Below are 20,421 nucleotides of genomic sequence, written 5' to 3' on the forward strand. Positions count from 1 at the left end.
ATATCAAGAACCTTAGAAGCCACTTCTGCGCTTGTATAAATATAGTCAATCGTACTCTGGTGCAGAGCCTTATGCCACGTGCTCTATCCTGGCATGTCACTCTGAGTACAACTGTTCATTATTTCAAGATCCCAGCATTTAAAAAATAAAAAAATTATTCACCCTCAGGATCCACTGTTACATTCTCCATTCTACTGTATTGGTGTAGATCATTGTTATTAGCCGTACCCCTGTCCACGACAATATGACCATTCAAATCACCGGCAAGAATAATGAAGTTGGAGCCAGTGGCCATTCTCCTTTTGCCGATTAGATCATGCAATGCCTCTTGTATTAGTTCTCGATGTTTAGCACCAGGTGGATTATAAACGTTGACTAGAAGCACCATGTTCGATGAGACTCCCATACTTACTGTAACTTCAATTGCACAGATGTAGTCCTCATAATTGGTAGTTATCCTACTGCTTGGGATAGTATTCTTCACTCCAATCAGTAGTTCACCATAAGGGCGGCCCCTGGGGCCTTTCTTGGCTAGGCAATGGTATAAAGAATATCCATCCATAAGAAGCGGTGACGTAAGCCAAGTTTCCTGGAGTAGGAAGAAAGTTTGAGTATCAATGAGTGAGAGAGAACCCTGAGAAGTAAGAAGATGGCTAAAACCTCGAGTATTCCAAGACAGAAGAGAGCAAGTTCACTGTTTCTGAAGGACAATAGGGAGTGAATCAGCCAGCCATTTCAAGGTGTTCTGAATGCCGCTCAGCTGTACCTTCTTACCAGTAGGGAGGTTCAGTATTGTGGTCTGACTATTCTTCCTTGTCTTATCTGCGCTTGTGATTAAGGGATCCTCCTCTTCTTTATTTACCTCCACCCCCAGCCCCACTTGAGTTAGACTGGCGCTATGAGCATGGATCAACTGGATCGTGTCCTGCACCTCGCAATATAGCGCAGTAACATTGGCGTTGGGGACTTTCAAAGGTTCCACAAAGGAAAAATCTTCAGCCTGTATAACCCGCAATTGAGGTATTAAATGGAGCTTAGCCATCACATGAGATAGTCAACCATTTATCTGCATACTTTTGATTCAGATTTTTGATGAGGCATATTTTCTGTTGGGTAGGGGTAAGTTTATCATTCTGTTTCTTGGTTGATGATGATTTCTGTGGATATTTATCTTTCCTTTGGGGGGTAGAATATGCGTTGGTTTCTCCCTCTGAGGAAATAGGTGATCCTGGATCTTGATCATTGCTGCTGACATACGAGATCTCATTAGGTACGTCAGGCAGTATCCAACTGGTTAGTTTACCTGCTTGAGTGCTCAAGCGCTTCTTAGAGCTACGTGCTCTTTTTTTGTGGTTTCCTAGATTTTATTGGCACGGAGGCCGTTGCTGGAAGTGAAGAGGCCATGATCACAGGGACTTTTTGGGTCTCCAGCTGTCTAGTCAGTCTCCGTTGCTTCCTGGATATAGAAGCTGGAGCATCATCTATTGAAGCAGATTCCATTTCTTCATCGGTGGGGAGTGCCTCAGTTGCAGGATTCTTTCCAGGACCTAATTGGTCTGGATGAGGAATATCTAGCAAGATTCTAGGGTCTGGTAGACCCAGGTGAAGAACCGTGTTGACATGGATTCTGCCACAAAGTTTGAGTAAAATTTTTCATGCGAATTGCATAGTACCCATTGAGGCCTCAAGTTCAGCGATTGATGCTGCGTGGGTATGGGAAGAGTCATTAGCTCTAGTTTCCTCTACCGCCGCTGATCCTTCCAAGTCGATATACAGGTTGGGTGAGGCAGAAAGCCGGTCCCTCTCCGAAATAGGTGGAGAAATCTCAGGGGGGGATAATAATGGTTCTCCGGGTAAGGCGGGTAAGGTACCTTCTGTTACTGGGTATTGAGGCTCTACGAATGATGCTACCAGAGTATCAGCCGCACAAAGCACCTGAGCTTCGACCATTTGGCCACCAATATTAGCTGAGTTACCATCTCCGGGAAATGGGGTCATAGATTTTTGGATGGACAGGCAAAGATTCAATGTCCTCATAGTTTGAGACATCCATTGCCTGACTCCCGTTGGAGTTGGAATCTCAGGGGTCTCCTGAGGGTTCAGTAGCCAACTGATTGGTTTTAGGGATGACTTTTTTTAAAGAGCGCAGGGATAGTTCCTTTATCAGGCTTCCCACCCTCATGGGAGGACTGGTTATCTTTTGCAGTGGATGTGGGAGTCCTCCTTATTGCTGTTGCCCTGCCTTAAATTGTAGCAAGGTTTGGTAGGTTTGGATTTGGCCATTTTGGGGAGATTGAACGTTGTGTGTCCTGGGTCAAAGAGGGTAATGCAACCTCTGTAGTCTCCTGGTAACAGTATATGAATACGTAAGTTTATTGGCTTACCCGTAAGTTTTTCGTGCAGGACGTTCACCTCTGCCACCAACCGCCAGCCAAACAACAGCAAACGGCGTCTTCACCAGCCCTTGACTCCAATAGGGCTTAACGCCGCAAGGGTGGCTGTGTGCAGATTTTAAACTTCCTTGTGAAGTCACGTGACCGCGCGAGGGCCCGCCTCTGGGCAAACAGCAACAGCAGGAAGCTTGCAATGCTGTCCTTAAAACAACTCAGCTTTCCAGCAGAACAGTATGAATAAAAGCACCAGCAGGAGTCCTCAAGTCACACCTGCAGTATTGGAATAGATTGCGTGCCTGCAAATAGTGTGGTTTTTTAAACGATCTAATTTCACCCAGAAATTGCATTGTAAAATGAAGTTTTCACCCATTTTTAAAGAAAATGCTTTTCTGTGGTGGAAAAATTCCCCAGATGCTCTTGGGTCAGTTAATACTCACTCATGCCACGTTGAGAAGAACATTTACACCCCATCACTTTGCAAATCAGTAGCTGCCACACAGTGGCATGTCCAGATTCTTTTGACCAGGGTTGCCCAAGTGGGGCACTGACTTATGCAGTGGTGGCATGAAGTAAGAGCATGCGCACAAACACGTCTGGATAATGGGGTGGAAACTGGGGTTGCCAATCAGATTCCAGGGGTAGCGCGTGCCACCCCAGGTCACTCCCTGAACACACCTGTGCAGCCACAGTGACAGTGATTACAGTGAAGCTGTCGTTTTGGAGACAATAAGTCAGAATGGCTTTTTCGAATGGATTGCGTCCTCCAATGTATTCCACATCTTTGACATGTAATGTCCACAGCTGTGTAGTTTGGAAACTTTTTCGGCAGAGGCCGTCCTGCGTCGATGGCATCGGGTTGATCTCCCTCGAAGGCCAATGTTGGCGATTTTTTAATTGCAGGGCACAGTTCGTCCGCGCCTTCTGACGAAGCCCGCAAGGAACAGTCTCTTACCGTGGCTCTCACACCTTTGGGCTCGGGTCCTCGGTGAAACTCATCGGGAATCTTCGAAGCCCCATTCGGACAAGGCTCCGGATAGTCGCAAGAGCCGTGCTTCCAGGTCTCGGTCCTCGTCTCCAGCGAGACCGCAGAAACCTGGCAAGGGCTCAAGGTTGACATCGAAGCTGTGCCTTAGTAGCAGCCCTCGGCGCCGCTGTCGGCGCCGAAGCCGTTGGCGCCTTCGTGGCTTTGTGCCTGAAATTTACTGATGGAGATCCCTGATACTGTGGATCCTCCTAGGAAGGCTACCTCTAAGTCTGTGAGGCCTGTGGTGGACTCAAGACCCTCGTCTGTCCCGAGGCAGGGTTTTTACCTCCCCCTGGATGACATGTATGAGGAGGAGGAGGAGGAGAGGTCAGACTTTGATCTGGATCCTTTTGAGCCTGATGTGGCTCCTGTCTTTTCTGGAGACAGTCAGTTGGAAGAGTTGAGGCAAACTCTTCATGATGCCAGTGGTTTAGACACTTCTCCAGAGCCTGGGGCTCATGCTGAGTCGTCTTACAGGAGGCTCATGGCTATTGTCCTAGAGTATCTGGGCTGGTCCAGTCCTCCTAAAGATTGATCTAACAAACATTTTAGATGATGGTCTGTCCTCTGACCTGGTGTTAACTTTTCATCTGACATTACAGAAAAGGTTGTCGGCTGATTGGCAGTCTCCGGAATCTCTTCCGGCTGTTGACAAATTGTTAACCAAAAAATACCACCCTTCCGATAGCGACTCCAGCTACTTTTCATCTCACCCCACTCCTGAGAGTTTGGTGGTTCAGGCGGCTATGGCCACCTTAAGGCAGGCGGCGTACCCTACCATCCCTCCTAATAGGGACGACGAACACTTCACCGGTTGGGCACGCAAGGTGTTTTCTGCAGGGAGTATGGCGTTGAAGTCAGCCAACTTCTCTTGTGCCTCAGCAAGATTTTCACACACTCTGGAATTGTGTTTCGTTAGTGGCTGAGCATATTCCCCAAGGGGAAGAAAGGGATGGATTCCTTGCTCTCGTGTATGATGGCAAGGATGCCATGTGTGAATCCCTTCAGTCGGGTTTGGACACAGCCGATTGTGTTAGCAGGTCCATTGCTGCGAACATCGTGATACGCAGATTTGTGTGGATGCGGAAGTCTGGTTTTGCTCCGGATGTGCAAGCCCGTCTTTTGAACATGCCCTTTGATGGCGTGCATTTGTTTGACAGCAAGGCTGACCAGAGCCTTCAGAGGTTGTAGACCTCAAAAGCTGCTGCAAAATCTTTCAGCGCAGCTGTGCGTCAACCTCTGCTTTTTGGTCCTAGGGGACAGCAGTGGAGGCGAGGTTCTTTTCATTACTATTCCTCCTTTGGTAGAACGAGAGAAGGTGTGAGTCAAAGGGGTCAGCATAAACGTACCTGTGCTGGTCGGGGAAATGGAGGTGCAAAAGCCGCTCAGGCAGCTGCCTCGTTGCCTTCAGGCGCTGCTGTAGCTGCTCCAGAACAGTCATGAGGCCATGTCCCATGGTTTGCCGGTTGGGGGCAGGCTGTATCAGCATTTAGAAGAATGGCGAGCCATTACTTCGGATGCGTGGGTTCTGGATACAATAGCCCACGGTTACTGCCTTCCCTTCCTGCAGCGGCCTCACTACAATCCACCGGGGAATCTCTTTGAAGCTTCTGGATCCGCTCCTTGTGCAGGAAATATTGACTGCGCTATGGAACTGCTGCCTGTAGCGGAGAGGAACATGGGTTGGTATTCCCCATATTTTTTATTCCAAAGAAAGACCGAGGATTGCTACCCATCCCAGATTTACGTTGGTTGAACAAACTTCTCAGGAAGGACAAGTTCAAGATGGTTACTCTTTCTGAAGTCCTCCAGGCCCTTCAACTTCAGGATTGGTTGGTGTCGCAGGACCTACAGGATGCTTACTTTCATGTGCCGATTCATCCCAAACACAGAAAGTACCTGAGGTTTGCGGCTGGCGAGTCGCACTTTCTGTTTTGGGTCCTGTCAATCGGATTGACCTCCGTCCCGAGGGTCTTCACCAAGCTAATGGTGATGGTGGCAGCGTATCTCAGGCAAGGGGGGGATTCACGTCTACCCCTACCTGGACGACTGGCTGATCCATGCATGTTCTCCCGAGCAAGCATTGGAACACCTCGGTCTCACCTGCCGGTCCCTCCACAAGCTGGGCTTCTACCTCACTTTCAAGAAGTCGCATCCGACACCTTCCCAACAGCTCCAGTACATCAGGGCTGTGTTGGACACGTCCTTGGTGAAGTGCTCGCCTCCCAAGGTAAGGGCTCATCACATTGTGCAGATGGTGAACAAGTTCCAACATGCCTAGAGTCTGCCGGCTTTCAAATTCTTAAGGTTGCTCGGCCTTATGGCATCCTGCATTTTTCTGGTGCCAGAAGCCAGGATGAGATCTCTGCAATGGGTCCTCAAGATGCAGTGGTCACAGTTCTCTGGCAAGATGTCGGATCCCGTTCGGGGAACCTGATGAAGGGGGAGCGGTTTTGGGTACCATGGCCCGAGGGTACTGTAGTGATGGACACTTCCCTCATAGGATGGGGAGCTCATGCCAAGGACTTAACTGCCAGTGGTCGATGGTCTCCATCGGAGTCCAAACTCCACATCAATCTGTTTGAGCTGAGGGCCATCAGGCTGGCCCTGAAGACTTTTCTGCCATCTGTGTGGGGGAAGAGCATCCCGATCATGACAGACAACACAGTGGCCATGCATTACCTCAACAAAAAGGGGGGGGGTTAGGGTCACTCCCGTTGTGCAGAGAGGCAATGCAGCTCTGCTTCTGGGCAATTCAGCAGGAAATTTCACTCTCAGCAGTAAATCTGGCCAAAGAAGATAATGCGGCGGCGGACGCTCTGAACAGAGCACGATCTCTCACGAGTGGGAGTTGGCTCAGGAAGTGCTTCTAGAGATCTTCGCCCTACCCCACAAGTGGATCTCTTTGCCACCAGTGCTAACCGAAAGTGTGAGAGATTCTGCTCAAGGGAATTTCCTTCGAGAGGAGCCTTGTGAGACCCATTCGTGGTGGATTGGTCATTCCCACTGCTCTACGCGTTTCCTCCAGTCCCCGTCATTCCTCAAGTGTTAAGGAGGGTATGGAGGTTTGGATCCCACATGATCCTTATTGCTCCGGATTGGGCCAGGAGAGCCTGGTACCCAGACCTTCTAGAAATGTCCATCTGCCCTCCATGCCGTCTTCCCTACCGAGACAATCTGCTCTCGCACGCCTGAGGGTCTTAGGGGGTGGCGGGCGGAGGGGGTCAGGTTCTCCATCTAGAGGTCAAGACCTTCAACCTTCATGCTTGGTATCTGAAAGTTTGAGGTACAAGGATTGGGACCTCCCGGATGATGTGATGGAGGTATTGCAAAATCCCTGTACCGTTGGTGCAAGTTCTGCGACTGGTGCAGAGGACAAAATGTTGATCCTTTTCAGCGCTTGATTCCCATGGTTTTGTCCTTCTCGCTTTCTTTGGCCTACAGGGGCCTTCAAGTGGGGGTACCATTAAAGGTTACCTGGCGGCGCTGTCTATGTTCAAGCGCTCGTCTGAAGAATGTTCTTAGTTTAAGATTCCTTTGATTACCCAATTTGTTAAAGGCCTCACTAATGTGTTCCTGCCGTCCCCTTTCCAGGTGCTGGTTTGGGATCTGAATTTGGTTTTGAAATTCCTCATGGATGCTCCGTTTGAACCTTTGCACTCTTGTCCTTTGAGGTTATTGTCTTTCAAGACGGTGTTCTTGGTTGCGGTTACTTCCACTTGCAAAGTGAGTGAATTGCAGGCACTTTCATCTAAGCTGCCCTTTACTGTGTTCCACAAGGATAGGGTTGTACTGAGGTTACGTCCATCCTTTCTACCTAAGGTAGTGTCTGAATTCATTTGAGCCAGAAAGATGTTCTTCCTTCTTTCTATCCTCCTCCTCATCCTGGTAAGGAAGAGGAGCAACTCCTTAGGTTGGACACTAGTAGAGCTCTGAGCTTTTATATTTCTAGTATGTCCAGGGTCAGAGTGGACGATCAACTCTTTGTGGGGTATGCTGGTCACCGATTGGGCCAGGCTGTTAGAAAACAGACCTTGTCCAGGTGGATTATCCTCCTCATTACTGAATGTTACCATTTGGTGGTAAAGGACCCTCCTGAAGGGTTGTGAGCTCATTCCACCATGGGTGTGGCTACTTCCACAGCCCTGCAGAGGGGAGTTCCTATTCTGAATATTTGTGATGCAGCCACATGGGCTTCTATCCACACCTTTGTTAAACATTACTCCCTTGATACACTTCATGGTCAAGATATGGCCTTTGGTAAGGAAGTTCTTTATTTTGCCATCTGATTGGGTACTCTAAATTCTTTCCCTCCTCCATTTTCTGGTACTGCTTTGGGAGTCTGTCAAAGATGTGGAATACGTTGGAGGACACGGTCCATTCGAAGAACAAGTTACTTACCAACTGGTAACGTTCTTTCGATTGGATGTTCCTCCAACGTATTCCACATCGCCCTCCCAGCCTGCCCCTCTGGAAAATTTCCTATGCAATTGCAGTTTACGTTTCTGCAAGGCTATGTGCAGTTAAGCAGGCATTGGATATGTGCATGTCACACGGTATGGAGGAAAAAACATAAACTGAGGTTACGGGCGCCGTGCGTCCTATTTAAAACATCCAGTGACGTCGCCCTCGACGGAGGCCTTCAAGGGACATCAGCCCGATGCCATCGACACAGGACGCCCTCTGCCGAAACTACACAGCTGTGGACATTGCATGTCAAAGATATGGAATACGTTGGAGGAATATCCAATCGAAAGAACGTTACCAGTTGGTAAGTAACTTGTTCGTTTTTGCTAGATCATTACCTTTGCCAGTACTTACAATTGAATTCTCTTTTTAATGATAAAAGTATTACAATGTAACCAACACTTTTTCATTCTCCTGGCAGCAACGTTTGGAACTGCATCTATGAGCATGCCTGCAGGATTTGGGGCTCCTGCTTCATATAATCTTCCTACCAGTTTTAGTGGCAATTTTCATCAGCCAGCATTTCCTGCTCAAGCAGGGTTCCCCCAACAGACGGCTTTTCCTCAACAGCAGAATGGTAACCTAATTCATGCAGGTAATGTTTGCAAACATTTTGTTAAGAGTATTACTAGAAAATGCATGTTTTCTCTCCATAGGTTTATGTAAAATCTATCGCTATTTGATTCTTTACTCACGTATGCAAAGGTGTACATTAGTTAAATTATTTTTGAAGTTTAGTTTTATTTAGATTTAGTGATTAACTAGAAAGTTGAGGGGCTCTGTGTTGGGTTTGCTAGCCCAACAATTGTAAAGAAATAGTTGAAATATGTATTTGTGATGTTTATCATCAAAATAAATTATCAAGCTTGTTTTTTATTTTGCCTAACTTGTGAACTGAAGTGTCTTTTGGGTTAGGGCAAATGCACTGTTTAATGATGGTGAATATGTTCAGAACATAAAGTTTAATATGTTGGAACTTGCTGTATTTAAGATCAAACATTTATTGCGAAGCATAACAAGTCGTCAGATAAACCCGACTCACTCCACTGTATAACTACAACAAACTATGCCTTGAGTGGCTTGTTGGTGCTAAGAGGGTCCTCTGTTATCACTAAATATGGTTAAAAGAGCCACGTTTTAAAATGGTTACTCTCAATGATTCAGATGTGATTGGGCAGTGTATTCTAGAGCATTGTAACTAAGTAAGAAAAGGACTAGACTTTGAAACTGCTCTTTTTGGTCCATGGGCCAGCCATTAAGCTAGCTGTTAAGGATCTCAACAGCTTGCCTGGTGGGTATCTCTCAAGAAGAGTGTTGTGAAAGATTATTTCTTTTGGCAGCTTTACTTCCATTGATTTCAATGTGATTACCAACCTTTTGTCTAGGTCCTGGAACTGTGCCTGACTTTTTGAGGCAAGTTGAACTTTCTTAGCTTTATTTACCTGCTCGACTCTTATGTCGTCATTAGGACACCATAGAGATGGTGGACAGGGAGAAGTGGGGAAATGGGGAAGGGGATATGAGTCAAGAGGGAGGAAGCAGTTAAAGAAAGGAGCAGAGGAAGTTTGTAAAGAATATAGAAGTTACTAAGCGAATGGCTCCAGTCATTCTCTCTCTCAGTTGATCCTTGTTCTCACCAGAAGAACATGGTGATGATGCAAGGACACGAATCCGGCGTTCCTGGTCCCTTCATCGAACATTTGGGAGCTTGAAGACCTGTGACCGGCCCTCTGTGCGTCAGGGTCTCACACCCCTTCCTGGGTTTCCACAGGTGCCTCTGCTGTTGAGAAGGTCCTCCAGACAGGCCCTCCGTCGGTCGCACTGGCAGTCTACCTGTCACAATATTCGACATTGCTCCACCTGAGCCGTTGTTGACATTGCTCCTGCACGCCTCTCAATGCCTGCCATCTTGTTACCTCCTTTCTTGCATGATGGTAAGCCACACAAAGGGCCCTGCTCCCTCCCCCCACTGCCCGTATCCATAACCGTGCTGCATACATTTCATGGCCTGGGAGCATGGCGCTTTGGGGTTGGAGGGGCAAACATCCATCCTGCTCGTCTGCTGGCATGTGCCGTGTTCATTACTCAGATTACAGACAATAATCCCTCCAGAAGGGTCGGATAAGCATATGTATCAGCATGCTTCTTGGACAATAACTACAAGACACAATTAAGACTATACAAACAAAGGCAATACATTGAACATATTTTGAAAAAGAATTATAACGGGAAGAGGAAACGAAACTCCTACCCTTGCAAATTCCTGACATCTCTTGCCCGAACATTATATTACCATGGAAGCCCTTACCTGCTCTAACCTGCAATGCATTCTCACAGGGCGTAATTCCTATGCAAGCCCACCTCCCTTTGAATTGGCACCATGAGTGTCATACACCGGAGTCTGCTCCATTACCTGCTGCATACCGCTGTTGGCGCTGGCTCGCAAACGGTTTTGATTCCACCGCTGCTCCTCCTCTGCTCTGCGGGTGACTTCTGTCGACACTGTGGTTGTGGGTCGGAAGCCCCGTTCTTCTTGTTCCCTGTGCGGCTGGGTGCCACCATGTTCACTGGCCTTATTCTCTGATGGCATCACATTGCAGCGTAGTTGGAGCCAAAGGATTGGAGCGTGGGAACGCTGTTACTAGGCAACAGTTGCAACGCTGCCTCTTTTCAATTCCCAGACATAAAACACCTGAAATTAGTGTTCTGCACATCTCCATGTTCTTGTTGCCAACCGCTGCTTTTCTGTGTGCATCCTTCCTAGATGATTCTTTCCTTAACATCTTTCTCTGATATCTTATTTCTCTCTGCATCTGATTATTCTTTTTCACTTTACTTTGGACTTTGCCTTCTACTTACTTTTGCAATACCTGGATATTGAACCTGTGGTGCCCCAGTCCGGTGGTTTTCACCATCTTTGTACCACGTTAATTTGGGGGTACCGCCTCATGGTACAGGGAGAACTGTCCTATTCACTTTCCCTGAAGGATAAAGTGTTTAGGGAACAGGGGTAGGGTGGTTCTCCCGTGCCATTCTTGCAATGCATCCGTCGTTGGAGAGGACTTCAGAACTACACTGTGGCATTACCCAGCAAGTGGCATCCCACATCAGGTACATGGCAATCACGTTCGTTCCGCTGTCCTTGACAATGAGCTGAGAGATGCTCTACATGTACTGAATGGATTGAATAATTCATTAAAGCAGTGAGTGTGCAACACATTTGCCAATCTAGTGGGTTGAGAAGTTAAAACCGTGATCAAAATACTCCCACACAGTCATACACAACACTGATTGCTGCACTCCACAAAATGTCTCATACAGCTGAACAGAGATTATGAAGGATATGCCGTCAATCCATGTTCCCAGCATCCACAGGAAACCATGGATGAGTTTTTCTGAACTTCCAAAAGAAAACCCAATTGTCAATTCAATATATTCTCTGACGAGGAAGCAATACTGCTACGCATCATGAAAGGATGCACCTCGTCCACTTTTAGAAAACGCAGACTTAAGAGAAACCCTTAACCCTGGTGAAATACTAGACCACACCTGAATATATGAAAGGGTTGATTCACAAGCTACAGCTATGGAATCACGGAGAAGACAAACTGCAGTTTCTATGGGTTTGGAAAACACCATGAACAACGGACAAACTCATACCTGGAAAATTGCTGTCGGCAGACCAACCAGCACCATTTTTCCATCGATACAGATGTCCTCATACAGACCCCTGCGCATCACTAGGACAAAGGTGTTGCGAATGCAGTGGGCAGGACCATTTCCAAACTATCGGTTGTGAAGGCAAACTGTTACCCATCCACTACACCCAGGGTTACCCGATTCGTCTAGTCAGACGGTGCATCTAAATACAGATGAAGAGAGTGAAACACAACCTGAGGATCAACTGATACAAGCTGAACAATCCAATGAATACATCTACATCATGACAGAAGAGGTGGACACGGATACATCGCCCAACTACACTAATGTGTCCATGGGTTGGACACTGAATTAATTATTCACCTTTGAGAAACCTACCATAAGCAAGATTTTCACTAAATAGTATTGAATTTGAGAATACCACAAGACCTATAAAACATGTATATTTAAAAAAAAAACATTTGGGACAGTTTGTATGACACCCAACCAAGAAATGAATGAAAGAGCATTTGAAATTGGGAATACCACACGACATAGGAATGCGTTCTGAACTGAGCCCCAATCAGAATGGTCATTTGTTTGTTGCATAAAAGGAAGTCCTTGGAACACAAAATAATTAAGAAGCCCTGAGGAAGACCATTTCTTGAAAGGTTGAAATACCATTCAGCTGTTTGTAATAATAAATAAAATTCATACAATAAGGAGTGTTAGGACTTTTGACTAGCAAATTCAATGTATATTGATAGACGGTGTGCAGGTGGCCAGTTAGTTTGTGGGAATCATTTATTATTTTTAGAGGCTTGGGGTCTGTGCCTTTTTACTAGTCTGACCTCTGCTTGCATGTCAGCATTAGATTGTGCTTATCGATTACTTCTAATACAAGTTTTACTCTGAATCAACATTATCTAAGGTGTGGTAGTAGCTTTTTGTTGGTGTCGGCTCCGTTTTTAGTGAACAAATGTAACCTAAAATTGTACAGCCACATCTTTTCTTCACAAAAAGTCATGATTGCTGATCTGTTGATGGATACCATCCGCCAGGCGCTTCCTCTGAAACACATGGCCACATTTTACATTTTTGGGCATGGCTATATATGGCTCCAGATATATACACATGCTTCTAAGACTGCACATTTGCGCACGTTGTTAAACAAGGCAACTTCCTCCAATGGATCACATAATGTCAGGCATCATTTGACACCATCAAGGGAACCTTGGCAAATGCACACATCATACATGTTATGGTTAATGCCAGCCCCGTCGGACTAGAGGCGATCCTGGCACAGCATGCAGTGACCTCACTGACCAAGATGGTAGTTGGCTACAATAGCTGAGCGTTGTCGGATGCTGAACTAGCTTGCTCCCACGGCAGCCAAAGCCCTCTGGCCGCTATTTCCATTATACACTTCGTGGCCAAACTCTTGGAGATGTTGGCTATCTCCCATCTTACCCACCACACAGAATCTGTTGGTTGTCTCTACGACCACCAGTCTGGCTTCAAACCGGTCAGAGGCACGGAAACTGCACTCCTGAACACCCATGAAGTCTTGCTCTCTAATCTCGATTCCAACTCTCCTTCTGTTCGCATCCTTATTGACCTTTCCTCTGATTTTGATACGGTCAATCATGACACCCTTATAAATCAGCTCCATGATACCCTTGGCATCACGGACCAGGCTCTGGACTGGCTGCCTGCCTTCCTCTCTGAACGACCTTCCCAGGTTCAGCTGGGCCCTTTTCTCTCCGCCATATTCTTCTCCAACTGTGGTGTCACCCAGGGCTCTATTCTCCGAATTTCCAGTGTTATGCAGATGGCACGCAACTCTCCTTCAAGCTTCCCTCCTCTGCTTCCTCTTCCCCTCTCGTTCTTGAACCTCTGTCTGCTATTCAGGTATGGTGCATTGCTAACAATCTTTGCCTTTAATGCCAGTAAGACTGAGATCCTTCTCATTGGGTCCCCAGCACCCTCTTGCCTCCTACACTCTGGCCGTCCCTCCCCTCGCTCTCCTGTGAGGGAAAACACCTTGGTGTCATCTTCGGCTCAGCTCTCACCTTCTCTACTCACATCACAGACCTTGCAAAGAAGGCCCACTTTCAACTGCACCTCCTCAGAGGCATTCTTCTTTCCTCACCTTCCCCCCAGAATCTCAATGTCTCCAGAGCTCTGGTCCTTTCCAGCATGGACTACTGCAACAGCCTCTTCCTCAACCTGCCTAATTCCTCCCTTCGCCCCCTTCAACTAATCCAGAATAGGACTGAGACCTATCCTTGGCCTCAGGCTCAGGAACCATATCTCTGCAGACCTAACATCTCTCCATTGGCATCCCATCGTTGCAAGGCTCAAGTTCAAAACCCTCTGCATCATCCACAAGGCTTTCTGTGGCCTGGGACCCTGCCAAATTCAACTCTCCACTTCCTAAATACCTCCCTGCTAGAGCACTTCAGTCTTCTAGCTCCAACTCTCTGCAGTTCAGAGACCTCTCCAAGCAGAGAGTGGGGGGTAGATCTCTCTCCTCCCCAGGTGCCTCCCTCTGGAATGGCCTCCCTGCCCTTCTCAGACTTGAGTCAGATCTCCTTAAGTGCCTGCTCATGTTTATCTGGCTCTCATAACCCATATTGCTTCTCCAACCTCTAACATCCCTATTCGCCCCTCTCAACAGCTTTACCTCTTGGGAAACATTTGCATCCCTTCCGCTGCTCTGCCTGGCAGGTAATGCATTTCTCGTCCAGACCTCCAGTCTCTCCGTTGCAGTCTGGTCTCGTCGGTTAACAAGCCCCAGACTCACCACAACTTCCATGTTTTTCGTACCACCAGGCGAGCTAGTCACTTTAACGCCTCTTTCTCATTTTTGGCCTCTTTGCTATTCAGGGCGCCAACCCCCCTGGTGTCTTGCAAGCGACTTGTTCGCTCTCCACACTACCGCTGGCTATGCGTTCTTGCATGGCTCCGCCTCTCCAGGATGTCTTCCCGTCAGAGGCTTGCCTCTGTGTAGGAGTCACTCTCTTCCATTCAAGGTTCTTCTTGGTTTTATGTACGTCATCGCATACAAAAGGGATGTGTTCTTCTTTGACTGTGGCGTTCAGGTGAGATCTGGCATTACCTGAAGCCAAAGAGTGAAGAAATGTCACTATTTGGTGAATCCAAAACCGGGTTAATGACAGTCTTTCTGATTCCCATGTTGGCAGACCGCATGTTCTGGACAGGGAGTTCCTTTAACCAGAATTGGAGTCATTGTCCCCAAGAGGGGGGAATAAAGGCATAAAATAAGCTTCATTGCAATTTACAATGTAAAATCATTATATGGCTTTTAATTGTATTGTATGTCTCGCTGTAACTGCGACATGAATGTCAAGCTTCCAATGTGCTGCTAATGAAGGCTTAGCAGATGTGTGTTCAAAGAGGTTCACATTGAAACTGGGCCTGCAATTGCAATGGCTGTTTAACAACATTTTGAGACTAACCCCCCCCCCCTTACGCTTCTGCTTTGTTTTTTATCACTGGCATATTAAGCTGTTACATTTTCGCACGCAAAAGGAGGAGAGGCAGGTTTGAATTTTTTGTGTTCCATTAAAAAGCATGCAGAAGGCAGCACTGACGTTTTAACCCCTTAAGTGCCATGGGTTTTCTCCCCATTGCCAAGACCTTTTTTGGTGATTTCAGTATGTCGCCATTCAATCCCTTGTAACCTTTCTGTTACATAAGATATCTCTGCCAAATTTGGCTGCTTTTTTCCCCACATGTAGGCAGTCATAATGCCACCATGGAATCCTAGTTTGCCGGAGGAGGGTGAGAGAAAATGACCAAAAAGCGAGAACATTTTGTTTTTTTTCAGAAAATGCCAATATATGTACAAAGAAGCCTGTGGTGTTTTCCTTGTAAGTGCTTGGAACAAATGGTTTGCTGTGCTGAATTCCCCATTTTCCAGGCTTTCAAGAACAGGTTGAGTGGAAACCAAAAACACATATTTTGATATTGTTACCAGCCGTTATGTGAGAGTTAGGCGATTTTGGCCTTTTTTCCAATAGGAAATGCGTGGACAGAATGGAAGAGAAGGGTAGGAAAGCTGAATGGGAAGACGGAAGGGCATACCTTTCTGAAAGGTAGACAAAATTCCAGGTTTAGGAAGGGGTGATTTGCGCAGGTCAGGCAACAACTATGTAGGGAAAAATTCTGTAGTTTCAAGGAAAATCAGGTAAATGACTGAATAAAATGGTATGTGGTGGACATGGTTGGCCGGTAAGGCAAGGGCTTCTGTGAATTTTGGGAAAAACAATGTTCTGCTACATTCCCCCGACTCTTCCAGTTAGGAAATCACACATTATTCGTAATGTTTCGCAAAACAAGCAATACCACAAACCAAAAATTGAGCCATGGCACACAGAATGTGTATGCTTACGGCCTAAACAGACATACTTAGCATGTGTAAATAAGGAAAACAAATGTGGTGAGGAAGGGCAAGCATAACTTTGAAGGGTAGGTGACTTGTGCAGGTTACAAAAGTGTATAGTGCCTAAAGCAGTGACTAAATGTAGGTCACATTTGGGAAATAAAAGGGTTGTGTGACAAAGTGCAGCAGCAAATGTGTCGAAACATTATGAAAACCACGCAAAACACTACTAATGTTGTACCTTCCCGCGTCCCCACAGGTGACCCGACGAAAACGGTACCTCACATGTGTGGGTGCACCTACCTGGGCTCCCTGGAACCGCTGCTGGGCTTCGGGACAGTCAAACCACACGGGAGACAGCTGCCCAAGACCTGGGACATCGTCCCCGACCATCCTGGAGCACTTGCTGGGCTGCGTTACAGAATTTCGCTTTGGTGGGGAAGGGGACCCTGCCGGGGCTCCCTGGAGCTGCCGCTGTGCTTGGGGACGGTACACCCACATGGTAAATGGATGTCCAAGGCCAGGGACATCATCTCCAACCGTCCTGGAGTTCTGGCTGGGCTGCATTACAGCTTTTCCCTTCGGTGAGGTATTGGCACACTGCCGGGACTCCCTGGTGGGGAAAAGCTGTAACACAGGCCAGCCAGGACGGTTGGCGGTGACGTCCCCGGCCAACTTTACCATGTGGGTGTACCGTCCCCAAGCACAACGGCAGCGCCAAGGAGCCCCTGGCAGGGTCCCCTTCCCTCCCCAGGGGGAAATTCTGTAACGCAGCCCAGCCAGTGCTCCAGGATGTGCGGGGGTGATATCCCTGGTCTGTGGGTTGACCATCCCCAAGTGCAGCGCCAGTCCCATGGAGCCTTCTTTCCTAGAGGGAGAAGCTGTAACACAACCCAGCCAGCGCTCTGGAGTTTTAGGGGGTCATATCCCTGGCCTTGGCCAGCTGACTCCCATGTGGGTTGAATGTCCACGAGCCCAGCGGGGGTTCCCAGGAGGCCTAGGACATTCGCTGTCCTTTTCAGGAGGGAGAAGCTGTAACGCAGTCCAGCCAGAATACCAGGATGGTCGGAGGTGATGCCTCCGACCTTGGGCGCCTTGTCTCTCATATGGGTCGACCGTCCCTCAAGTCCAGCGGCAGGTCCTGGGGAGCCCCGACAGGATCCCAAATCCTCCCTGGAGGTGACATCTGCCAGAGGTGTAGCCTGGGCTTGCAGACGGTCAACCCACATGGGCGACAGCCGCTCCCAGGGAAACACTGTTATGCTGGAATGAGGGGCAATTTGTGGCCTGACCCTGCAGTTCTGTCCCAGCCCACCAAAATATCTCCCCAGACGGCCCACTCCCACTCCCACCCACACCAACAATCCAGCCCCTAGTCCCACCCACCCCACTAACAATGGGCCCTAACCGTAGAATAATAAAAAACAGTACTCGCATAACATTGCAGCTGCTCACGTAGAAAAAGATGTAAATGAAACAAAAACATTAGTTACCTATGTTCACCCCAGCAAAAACAAATCAGAACTACTACTCTCCGATCACAGCCCCCCTTTCAAGCCATCTCTGGTGGTCTACTGACCCTCACCCCCCAGTAAAAACACATTTGCCCCGTCCTAGGGGCAGATTGCAAGATTGCACTAGCAATCTGCCCTCAGGGAGGGCTACATGAGAGCCCCCCATCCATTTGGGGTGGGGGGGGCACCCCCCTTTCACTGTAGCATATATCCTGATGGTCTAGTGGCCCCCCCACCCAAAACTAAACTTTTTTACTATTATTTTGTTCTCATTATTTCTTTTTGCCCCCTTCACTAGGGGCAGATGGGCACCCATGTAGTCCTCCCTGGGGGCAGATGTCCCTTCCTAGGGGCAGAAATCTGCCCCCAAGGAGGGTTACATGAGATGCCCCCCATCATAGTAAGCAGCCCCCTCATCCCCACGTCACAAACAGACCCCTGGTGGTCTAGTGGCATTGCTGGGCATGGATCGAGTGCTCTGCACCTGATCCGCACCCAGCAATGCTTCAACCAAAGGTGTCGTTGGAAAGCAGAGAGTCTCCTCTTTCCAACGATGCCTCCCTCGATCTGAACAGCACAGTAGTGGCGCAGATCAAGGGAGAGAATGTCTACCGCATTGAAAATGACTTTGTTTCACGTCAGCACACATTACACATGCTGACGTGAAACTGACAGAAATCCAAACCCCGGGCTATGAAGAGGAACCTCCTCCTCGCCTAGCCTTGCAGGGATCACACGGAACGGAGTGCCAAAAAGGACGAGCTATCTCGTCCTTGGCACTGCAAATGTAGTATCAAGGACGAGATGGCTAGTCCTTGGCACTTAAGAGGTTAACAGAGCTTCCTGAAAACATGCATAATATTGAAGGTAAACTCTTTTTATTCAGTGGGTGGTGACGGTTTATAAACTGGGTGTGCATGTGTTTGTTGCAACATCGGCCCGATGAGTGAGGTGCTTAATTTTCATAACCAATGTAAGAACAGATTTTGATCTGCAAGCTCAAGAGAAAAAGAAAGCGAACATTTCTGCTTGTTTGATTACTTTTTTCAAAGACCACACTATTCATACTTAAGCAAGTGATATAGAAGTGACATTTTACCATTCCTTCATAAGAATATATTGAAAAATAAAGGCACTGAACGCAAACATGCATTTCAAAGGCATTTTATTTTGTAGTCCAAATATTGGGTGGATGGTATCGGATAGCATACTGGCTGGGCTTGTTCTACTAGCCTCCTGGGTGGGAACACCTGCTCTGTTTCTATATTGGTTTTAAGGGCAAGGCCCTCCTCAACTGAATATGTAGGTGGGATAGGGGCAAACGTGTTTGGTTAACATGCTGCAGCCTGTGTTGGTCAGGTTTTTATACTATGTTTATCTGTATAGGATTCCAAAGGGAAAAGCTCACACAGCCTAGTTGGCTGAGTAATGTTTACCTCCATTAAAAAACACATAACTGAATGAAATATTAAGTTGTCTATTCCATGTCCATACGGACTGCTTATAGACAGGGCTTGAGTCCTAAATAAAGATGGTAGAGTCTGACGTATGCAAAGGGAAGGATATTCACAGAAGGGGAACATATTCTAAAGTGAAACATTAAAATTGTCTTTCTCAACTGAGCAAAGTGCAAAGGACAAATGAGCATTTGCCAAGAGAACAGATGTCGTATGATAGTGTTGCCCTACTATAAAAAGGTGCACACCTTTTATGTCCAAGAATCTGTTTTTGGTTAAGTGACCTCATAGCAGTGTGTCCTGGGTTGAGTCCTGGCTGCGGCACGGTTTACTTCAAATGGACGCAGCAAAGTATTTTTGTAATTTTTTTTAAAAAACACAGGAAAGGGCCCTTCTCACCCGCATTTTCCCTCGACTTGTGCCCTGTTTGCTGCTCACATAAAACGTTTTCAATGCATTTCTTTTCTCCTGCAGATTCCTCATCTTGATAGATATCCTTGTGCAGCTATGCTGCTCGGAAACTTTTTCGACAGGTGGGCATAGTGGACCTCGACTAGGCCGTGGATCCGTCTTGCTCAGTGCTCATTTGTCAGCTCCGAACTCGACATCAGGCGTTGTATATATAGCACGTTATTACCCCCCATGCTTCAGTTGCTAACTTTTTCCCCACATGCCTGAACGCTGTAGAGGAAAAACACAGGAGGGAAGGCTAACCAGCCTATAAAAAACGAAACCATGGGAAATATCCCAGGGGGAGACCCCAAACAATCAGAAATTGGAATAATATTTTTTGTTTATAGTAGCGGTCTCCTTAGAGTCACTACAGTCTTTTGCTTAGGCAGAAGTGTTAAGCCAGCTTTCTGAGCGGGGATGGAGGGGGAAGGAGGAATCTGCGGGAGAAGAATCCATAGAAAGAACATTATAGTAAGTCATTTCTCCTTCAATGGATTGCTTTTCTCCTGCAGATTCCTCATCTTGATAGACTCCCCACGACGACCATGGGGCCCATGACAACACTGATTAGCAATGACATGTCACTTCATATCCACCAATACTCATATGTATGTATGTATGTGTGTGTGTGTGTGTGTGTGTGTGTGTGTGTGTGTGTGTGTGTATATATGTGTATATATATATATAATTTTTTAAAAATGTTTTTATTTATTCGGTTCAATGCCATAAAAGTACAGAAAAGCAGCAATAAAATAATCATCAGTGTGACATATACACAAATTAAAACAAAAAACCTTTAAAATCACCTACTATGGACGATTCCAAGATGGCCGCCGTGGAGACGGGTCGCGACTAAGCCGCGCTCGTCCCGGGCCGCCGAAAAACAGCACATATCGCAGCCAATTCGTAGCGCCGAATGCAGATATCCCCCCCCCCGGAGTTACCCGCAGACCAGAGGCACCGGGCGCGCGGCGGGGGAGCGCCGGGAAAGCAGGGTACGCCGCTCCGCGGCGACCGCCCCTCCCCCATAGAGAGATTCCCGCCTCAGGCCCAGAGGCTCCCCGGG

At 47.4% G+C, this 20,421-nt stretch overlaps 1 protein-coding gene across 12 annotated transcripts in view; it reads left to right on the forward strand.

Annotated features, from left to right (window-relative positions):
* The window catches only part of AGFG1 (ArfGAP with FG repeats 1), a 1,171,945-nt gene that overhangs the window by 935,512 nt on the left and 216,012 nt on the right, over positions 1–20,421 (forward strand). For all 12 annotated transcript variants that reach the window (XM_069618220.1, XM_069618222.1, XM_069618215.1 and 9 more), the window contains one exon: positions 8,306–8,479. In XM_069618220.1, the coding sequence (XP_069474321.1) occupies positions 8,306–8,479 (174 nt within the window). The remainder of the gene's footprint in view (positions 1–8,305; positions 8,480–20,421) is intronic.

This window comes from Ambystoma mexicanum, chromosome 10 (assembly GCF_040938575.1).
Source record: "Ambystoma mexicanum isolate Mex_15411 chromosome 10, UKY_AmexF1_1, whole genome shotgun sequence".
Classification (NCBI taxonomy): Eukaryota; Metazoa; Chordata; class Amphibia; order Caudata; family Ambystomatidae; genus Ambystoma; species Ambystoma mexicanum.